Raw genomic sequence first — 9,731 nt, 5'->3', positions numbered from 1 at the left:
TGTAACAAACCTGCACGTTATGCACATGTACCCTAGAACTTAAAGTATAATAATAAAAAAATTTAAAAAAATATATAAATAAAAATACAACAACAAAAAAAACCCAAAAACTCACTGAAACAGAATTTCTACAAATGTGGCCTAGAAATAAAAATCTGTAACAAATGTTAAAAAAAAAAAAAAAAAAAAAGAAGAGATTGGTTTGCTACTTCATCCCTCATCCTCTCCAGATTCCTGATGTAGATCAAGTGAGCTGCAGGACACCTGGATAAACTGTATCCTGAGCTCAAGAGTTTGGTTCTGTAGTGGAGTGGAACTTGGCCCAATGGTCATTAGAGTCAGGCTGCCTGGCTCCTTGAGACTCTAGGGCAGTGGTTCTCAGCCAGGCCAACTGGCAACATCCAGAGACATTTTGGGTGTTGAAACTGGGGGATGGTGTGATTGGTATCCACGGGTAGAGGTGAGGAATGTTGCTAACATCCTACAATGCACAGAACAGTCCTCCACAACAAAGAATTATTCCGTCCAAAATGTCAACAGTGCCGAGCTTCAAGAAACCCTAGTCTAGCGTTAAGCCCATGACTGGTTGACAATTAAGCGATAGAAGAGTAAATAGATATATTTCCCCATGTTTTCTCTCACTGTCCTATCAAAGATGACTGTCCACCCCAAGCATCTAGGAATGCTTCCAGTCCGGCGACCTGGCATTCACGATCCTCATGTTGGGAAACTGAGACAGTGGGAAATAAGGCTAAGCACTTTGTTTTCACACTCTCACTTACGATTTTACAGGAGTACTTTTCTGAGTCGCAGAGTGACACTGCACAGTGAAGGTGAACTTCGTCGTAATCCCCTATGAATTTAAAGACGGTGACGTGAAAGCGACAGGTCAGGGAGACTGCATTCTCCTCGATGCCGATGGTGTTATCCTTGATGTTCTGACACCTATTCAGAAAAAATAATGGGATCTTTGCTTCACATGTTTTCCTCTTACACTTTAATCCTCATCTTCATTTCAAAATTTCACTTTTCACATAAAACCGTCATCAGTGGCAGAAATGCCTTTACATTTGAAAGTGACCTCTGGACTGCCTGGGTTTGTCATTTATTATCACTCCCTCATATTTTCATAGTTTGTTTTGAAACATCAAACACCACCTCGAATTAGTATCCTAACTGCAACTAAAAACAAAACGATGCAGGGACCACATGCAATTTCCCCACGCTTCAGTTTCTCATTCCGCCCCCTCATAATGCTGTGTTTTACCGATAGCAACTTAATAAACACAAGATTCATTCTTGCTTCTTCTGTACTTTCTTCAGTTAATTATCAATGTTGGCAGGGGCCCCTGACTCAAACCCTGTTGGGAATACTTCCCACACGTCAAAATAGGTAGGAGCTGGAGGGGAAAGACGACCGGTCAGGGTGAGCTGCAGAGTCGCTTTGATGGAGCTGACTGTCACTTTTCTCAGCCCCCTTCCTTGTGGTATTGAGCCAAGAGACAACCCCAGCCAAGACATCTCTCAGGCACAGAGATCTTGCTTCAACTACGTATAGTTCCCCAAAGGCATCAGAGTCTCCTATAGTCCTGCGTCTTTTCATGCAATGTTTCCCCCGCCTGGAAGATCTTCCTGCTCTTTGTCCAATGCATCACTCCTGCCCTTTCTCCAACACCAGTTCTATGGCACCCTCTCCTTTATAAATGTTCCCTAGTCATGCCCGGACAAGGCACAAACAAATGGCCTTTCCTGGATTTGCCAACAGCCCTCTGTTGAAATCCATGAGCGCAGAAACCAAGTCATATTCCTTACTGTGTCTCCACTGCACCACATGGCATGTGGCATGTATTTGAAAATTTTTGTCAGATGAATGATTGAGTGAGTGAATGGTGTTGCCACGGCCAAGACTGGCCCGTAGGAACCAAAAAGCTCTTTAAAATGATAAAGATAAAAAGGGTGACTCTTTCTTATGATTCTTCTCCCTAGTCCACAGGATTAAATAGCTTAGCAATAAGGAAAATTAAAACTTAAAGTTATCCTTCAGCATTCCCACACATTTAGCCTTCCAGGCAAAATGCAAGTTGCTTTTTAAGGCAATAGTCCAATAGTCTCTTAAGTGCTTTGAAACAAAAACTTATATGCCATACTTTTTCTTGACACTGTTATTTATTTGGATAACCTGAACAGGCTCAAGGATTCTAAAGCGGTAATAGCTCTTCAGTCTTCACACAGACCTTCCCTCTTAACCACACCACCAATTCTCTCCCTGGGAGATGACTTGAAGTTTAGGTATCAGCAAAACTGAAGGAAGGGGCATAGCGAGGCAGGAATGGATGTCTGGGTGTCTTTCTTAGACTGAGCACAGACACTAAGCACTAGAATCTTCTGTTAACAATGAAACATCCGCCCTTTCCTCTGTCTAGCACATGAAGAGAAAACAGAAGTGGCCTGCGTGTCCCCAGACTTACAAGCCACTTGTAGAAGCTGCTGCTGTCTCTGCCCGCCACACAGCTGGAAAGAAACAACTGACCCCCAAAATACTTTAGTGGACCCATTTTGCAGCTATTCATTAAGCATTGAACATCTGGTTTCCCTAAGTTTGCTGGAAAAAAACAATAACCACATCCCTCCAAGAAAGGTTAGGAGGACTGATGGATTCACCTACATAAAGAAGTCACTTCCCACCCAACCACGGTTTAATCTGAAGATGTTTATTCAGACAGACACTGGGGTAAGCTGAGATTTATGAATATGCTCCTTGGCTCGCTCTCCCTCTGTGGGTCAAGTCTTTTAAATACCATTTTAAAAATGTTAAAGGCTACTACGTCCTTCAAAGGAGACATAAGCCCTATAATCTGGATTTGCATTTGTAGAGTGTCTCATATATTAACCCTTTTACGTTGCAAAAGGAATACAATGAGAGGAGGAAGAAACATAAACAAAAGGATAATTGTGATGCTCACCCACTCATCTAGGCCTGAAGGACACCAAGAGTCACTACATTCCTCTTTTTCCCTCTAAGGAGGATAAACACCAATTTAGAAATACAAATGCCTTAGTGAGGTCTTTGCTGAAAATTCCACAATATCCCTCAGCAACCCATGCCACTCACCACACCTGGTCACTTAGGGAGTCGGTGTGTCTTGAAACCTAAAAGGATTTCTTCTCTGCTCCTTGATAGTTGTGTGACCTTGAGTGAGCTCTGTGCCTAGTCTCTCTGAGCCTGTTTCATCTGTAAACTAGTGAATGTCTATTGTTTGTCTTCCCAGAACCACACCTTTCTTCTCTTGGGAAACCATGCCTCTTCCCCTCAACCATAAAGCTACTTACTGTATCCAAAGCACTCTCTGACCACCACAGGGGTGGGGGCTGACCAGGCCAGGCAAATTCAATGGTGTATATCCCTACCTGCCAAACAAAGGATAAGCAAGTGGTCCAGGATAGGCCTGGGATTCCCTGCACTGGAGTTAGAAGTGCTCCCTTCTCATTGGTTACAATGCTATAAGAATGTGAGTCTAGGATTGCCAGTGTCTAACAAGGTCAATGAGAGAGAAAGAGAGAGACAGAGAGAGAGAGAAGGGATAAAGCATGAGGAGAGTCTTGATAGCATCTGGCTCCCTGGATCCAATCATCTCTGAAGTCACATCCACTCCTGTGATTTGATGTTATAACCATTAAATGCCTTGATTTTTGCACAAACTGGTTTGAATTGGTCTCTACCACTCAGAATTCTGATTAATACATTTACCTGCTTTAAGAATTATTGTAGGCTGGCTGGCATGGTAGGTCACACCTGTAATCCTAGGACTTTGGGAGGCAAAGATGGGAGGATCACTTGAGCCCAAGAGTGCAAGACCAGCCTGAACAACATAGGGAGACTAAGTCTCTACAAAAAATAGAGAAAATTCACCAGGCATGGTGGTGTGTGCCTGTAGTCCCCGCTACTCAGGAGGCTGAGGTGGGAGGATCACTTGAGCCCAGGACGCTGAGACCGCATTGAGCCATGATCATATCACCACACTCTAGCCTGGGGCCTGGGAAACAGAGTGAGACCGTGTCTCCCAGAAAAATTATTATGGGCTTCAAGATGGCTGGCTAGAGACACCCAGAACTTGCCTCCCTAACAAAGATGGGCCAAAACAATAAACAGACTATCACATGTTGAATAGAGCATCAAAGAAAGAACACTGGAATTCAGCAAAAGAGGGACAGAGGATCTCTGAGGCATGAAAATAGAGGGAAACAAAGCAGTTGGCCCTGCTAGGGTCAGCTTGGAGCCAGGAGAAACTTCCCAATGTGGGAAAAGGTTAATTGAGAGATCCCCAGTGGTCCATATTCCACTGCAGACTTTGGTAATGCTAGCCATGGGAGAGCCATTTGGACCCTGAGACTCGTATAGGAAGCTACCTGGACTCCACGTAACAGTATTGTTCCAGAGAAGGCGTTCACACTGAATCGCACAGCCTCCAGCCCCCCAGACCCAAGCAGCTGCAGCATGGCGCCATGTTGAGAGCCCAGCCCCCGTCAGACTATATCTTGCCCTGGGGTCCAGCAGCCCCTGCTTCTTCACATCCCTGGAGCCCTGCTAACACCTACCGCTCATGTCTACTCAAAAGGCTGCAGGTTCACAACACTGGCTGAACTCAGTGGTGCGGCTGTGTCCACAGCACTCTCACCCACACAGTGTCCTACACCCTGGGGAACAGGTGATGCAGTGCACCAGGGAGGCTGTCCCAGGGCCAAGGGACTGACGCACAAGCTCCCCAGAACCCAAGAGCCACCTGCCTGCAGCTGCTGCCACTGTCAGCAACTCTGCCACTTCCCCAGCAGCAGGGCCACCAGACACCTATATACACCTTAAGAGGGCCTGAAGATCAGCCCACCAGGTGGCGTCGTGAAGCCTGAGAACAGGCCTGCCCCACCCACCACCACTGGTGCCCATGTATGCTGTTGCGGGATCTGGGGTTTGACTCATCCACCAGTCACCACTGGTGCCCATACATGTCTTCCAGGGGTCTAAGGACAGGCCTGCCCAATCTGTTGCCACTACCACTGGCAACCACGTGTGTTGTTGGGGGGATTTAGGGATCAACCTGCCCCATCCACTAATACTGATGGCTGCATGCACCATCGGGGGGCCTGACAACAGACCTGCTCCACCCACTGCCAGTGCTCACATGCACCATCAGGGGGCCTGGGGACCAGCCCACCCCTGTGCTCACACATGTCATCAAGGGATCTAAAGACAGGCCTGTCCTGCTTGCCACTCCCAGCACCCATGCACATCATCTGGGGGCTTACAGATTGCCCTGCCCTGTCCACCACTGCCAGCGACTGCATTAAAATTTGCCTTTTGGGAACCTGAGGACAGGCCCACCCAGCCTGCCACCACTGCCAGAACTCACCCGTGTGCCACCTGAGGACCTGAGGACTGGCCCACCGCCACCACCACTGGCACTCCCATGTGAGGCTTTGGGGCCTAAGAGTTGGGCCACTGCTGCTACTGCCATCACTGATGCCACATACACCACTTAGGGCCTGAGGACCCATCCACCCACCTGGCCCACTGCTACCACTGACCAAGGATTGGCCCACCTAGACCCACTACCATGAGTGCTTGTTAATGCCACCCAGGGGCCCAAAAGCTGGCATGCTGGCCTGCTATCACCACCACTGGTACCCAAGGACTGGCTCATCTGGCATCCCTGTCCCCAGCAAAGCCTCACCATATCCTCCACTAATAGCCTAAGTCACTGACTAACTCACAGACATGACTGATGCTGATTACCACTGAAGAAATCATATGGAGACTACACTGCTGTGTCTACCCAGAATCAAAGCCAAAGTCAAACCCAACCAACACTATAGATACATCTACAGGAAAAACTATGTCCCTATAAAAGCCAGTCCATAAAATTGGAGAAGCAACTATGATACCAGATGCACAGAAACAAACATAAGGACGTAAGAAATATAAAAAAGCAAGGACACAATAAGAACACCATAATTCTCCAGTGGCCAGGCATGGTGGCTCACGCCTGTAATCCCAGCACTTTGTGAAGCCAAGGTGGGTGGATCACCTGAGATTGGGAGTTCAGGACTAGCCTGACCAACATGGAGAAACCCCATCTCTACCAAAAATACAAAAATTAGCCAGGCGTGGTGGCACATGCTTGTAATCCCAGCTACTCAGGAGACTGAGGCAGGAGAATTGCTTGAACCCAGGAGGCAGAGGTTGCAATGAGCCGAGATTGTGCCACTGCACTCCAGCCTGGGCAACAAGAGCAAAACTCCATTTCAAGATATAAAAAATAAAACAAAATAATAATAATTCTCCAGCAACACATTCCAACCAAAAAGAAATCTATGAAATACCTGAGAAAGAATTCAATATAATGATATTAAAGAAGTTCAGTGAGACACAGGAAAACACAAACAATATGAAGAAATCAGAAAAACAATTCATGATCTGAGTGAGAAATTCAAGAAAGAGACAAACAAAAAGAACCAAACAGAAATTCTGGAACTGAAGAATTCAATGAATAAAACTGAAAAATACAATCAAGAGCTTCAACAATACGCTAGATCAAATAGAATAAAGAATTTTTTTGTTTTGAGATGGAGTCTTGCTCTGTTGCCAGGCTGGAGTGCAGTGGTGTGATCTCAGCTCACTGCAACCTCTGCCTCCTGAGTTCAAGTGATTCTCCTGCTTCAACCTCCTGAGTAGCTGGGACTACAGACACACGCCACCAAGCCTGGCTAATTTTTTGTATTTTTAGTAGAGACAGGGTTTCACTGTGTTAACCAGGATGGTCTTGATCTCCTGACCTCATGATCGGACTGCCTCGGCCTCCCAAAGTGCTGGGATTACAGGCAAGAGCCACTGCACCTGGCCAGAATAAAGAATTCTTGAATACAGGTCTTTTGAAATAACCTAGTCAGGCAAAAACAAACAAACAAAGGAATAAGAAAAAAAGAAGAAATCCTATGTGAAATATAATATACTATAAAGTGACCAAATATTCTAATTTGGGGAGTTCCAGAAGGGCAAAAGATATCCAAAGGCACAGAAAACCTATTTAATGAAATAATAACTAAAAACGTCCCAAGTCTTGCATGAGATATAAACATCTACATACAGTAAGCTCAAAGATCCCAAATAAATTCAACCCAAAAATGTCTTCTCCAAGGCATATTATACTCAAAGTGACAAAAGCCAAAGACAGAATTCTAAAAACAGTGAAAGAAAAGCATCAAGTTATAGATAATGGAACCCCATCAGACCAACAGCAGATCTCTCAGCAGAACTCTTACAGGATAGGACAGAATGCAAGGATATATTCAAAGTGCTGAAAGAAAGAAAGTACCTGCTAATCAAGAATACTACACCCAGCAAAGCTATCCTTCAAAAATGAAGAAAAAATAGTATTTCCCAGACAAGCAAAAACTGAGGGAATTCACCACCAGGCCAGCCCTACAAGAAAATTTAAGTATGTCCTACATTTGGAAGTGAAAGGTTGATATATGACATAATAAAAACACATAAAAGTGTAAAACTCAATGGTAGATCATACACACAAAAGAGAAAGAGGAGTCAAATGTTACTACTACAGAAAGCCACCAAACCACAATAATAAATGATAAGAGAGAATGAAACAAAGGGTATACAAATACCCATAAAACAATAAATAAAATGACAGGAATAAGTTCTCACTTACCAATAATAACCTTGAATGTAAGCAGATTAAATTCCCCACTTAAAAGATATAGACTGGCTGAACAGCTACAAACAAACAAACAAAAAACTCAAATATATGCTGCCTATAAGAAACTCACTTCACCTGTAAAAGACACACATAGACTGAAAGTAATGGGATGGAAAAAGATAATTTGTGAAAAGCAAAACCAAAAGCAAGCAGGGGTAGCTATATTTGTATCAGACATAACAGACTTTAAGTCAAAGGCTGTAAAAAGAGACAAAGAAGATCATTACATAATGATGAAAGGATAAATTCAGCAAGAGGATACAATTCTAAATATATATCTATCCAACATCACAGCACCCAACTGTATAAAGCAAATATTAGATCTAAAGGGAGAGATAAATTCCAAAGTAATGAAAGTTGGGGAATTTAACATCCTACTCTCAACATTGGAAAGCAAATCAACAGAAAAATTTTATTTATATTGCACTTTAGACCAAATGGACCTAACAGGCATTTACAGAACATTTTACCCAACAGCTGCAGAATGCACATTTTTCTCATTAGTACACAGAATATTTTCCAAGATAGACCATATGTTAGGCCAAAAACCAAGTCCTGACAAATTTTTAAAAATTGAAATCATATCGACTATCTTCTCAGACCACAATGGAATAAAACTAGAAATCAATAACAAGAGAAATTTCAGACACTGAATAAATACTTAGAAATTAGGCAACATGCTCCTGAACAACCACTGGGTCAATGAATAAATTAAGAAGCAGATTTAAAAAATTTTTTTAAACAAGTGAAAATGGAAACAGAACATACCAAAACATGTGAGATACAACAAAAAACAGTGCTAAGAGGGAAATTTATTGCAATATACACCTACATCAAAAAAGTGGAAAATTAAATCCAAAATTAGCAGAAGGCAAAAAATAATAAAGATTAGGCCAGAGCTAAATAAAGTAGAGACTAAAACAAGCAAAGAATCAATGAAATGTAAATTCATGTTTTAAAAAGATAACAAAATTGATAAAGCACTGGTTAGACTAACTTAAGGGGAAAAAAGACAGAAAACTCAAATTAAAATCAGAAATAAAAAAGAAGATAATACTACTGATACCACAGAAATACGAAGAATCATTACAGACTGTCATGAACAACTATACACTTTGTAAAACCTACAGAAAATGGATAGATTCTTGTACACATACAACCTACCAAGGTTGAACCAGGAAGAAACAGAAAACCTGAACAGACCAATATCTAATAACAAGATTGAATCAGGAACAAAATGTCTCTCAGCAAAGAAAAGTCCAGGACTACTTGTCTTTACTGCTAAATTCTACCATACTTACAAAGAAGAACTAACACCAATGCTTCCTAAACTATTTCAAAAAAACTGAAGAGGAGGGAATTTGGGGATTCTTCCTAGCTCATTCTACAAGGCCAGCATTACCCTGATACCAAAACTAGACCAGGACACCACACACACACACACACACACACTACAAGCCAATGTCTAAACATAGATGCAAAAATCCTCAATAAAATACTAGCAAACTGTATCCAACAACACATCAAAAAGATAATACACCATGATCAAGCAGGATTTATTCCAGGGATGCAAGAATGTTTCAATATATACAAATCAACAAATGTCATATATCACATAAGAATGAACAATAAAAACCATACAATTATCTCAATAGATGCACAAAAAGCATTTGATAAAATTCAACATCCCTTTGTGATAAAAATTCTCAAAATATTAGGAACAGAAGGAACATGCCTCAACATAATAAAAGCCATATATGACAAACCCATGGGTAATATCATACTGAATGAAGAAAAGCTGAAAGTACTGGAACAATTCATGGATTCTCATTCTCATCATTCTTATTAACATAGTACTAGAATTCCTAGCCAGTTCAATCAAGCAAGAGAAAAAAATAAAAGATATCCAGGCCGGGCGCGGTGGCTCAAGCCTGTAATCCCAGCACTTTGGGAGGCCGAGGCGGG

General features: G+C 42.6%; 1 protein-coding gene across 1 annotated transcript in view; it reads right to left on the bottom strand.

The window, feature by feature from the left end:
• TECTA (tectorin alpha) overlaps nucleotides 1-9,731 on the bottom strand; it is an 89,083-nt gene that overhangs the window by 9,056 nt on the left and 70,296 nt on the right. Inside the window, exon 20 of the mRNA XM_011926983.1 lies at nucleotides 783-945. Coding sequence (XP_011782373.1) covers nucleotides 783-945 — 163 coding nt within the window. The remainder of the gene's footprint in view (nucleotides 1-782; nucleotides 946-9,731) is intronic.

Source organism: Colobus angolensis, unplaced genomic scaffold, assembly GCF_000951035.1.
Source record: "Colobus angolensis palliatus isolate OR3802 unplaced genomic scaffold, Cang.pa_1.0 Scaffold7, whole genome shotgun sequence".
Lineage (NCBI taxonomy): Eukaryota > Metazoa > Chordata > Mammalia > Primates > Cercopithecidae > Colobus > Colobus angolensis.
The sequence above is the reverse complement of the archived record's forward strand: the minus strand, read 5'-3'. Positions and strand labels throughout refer to the sequence as shown.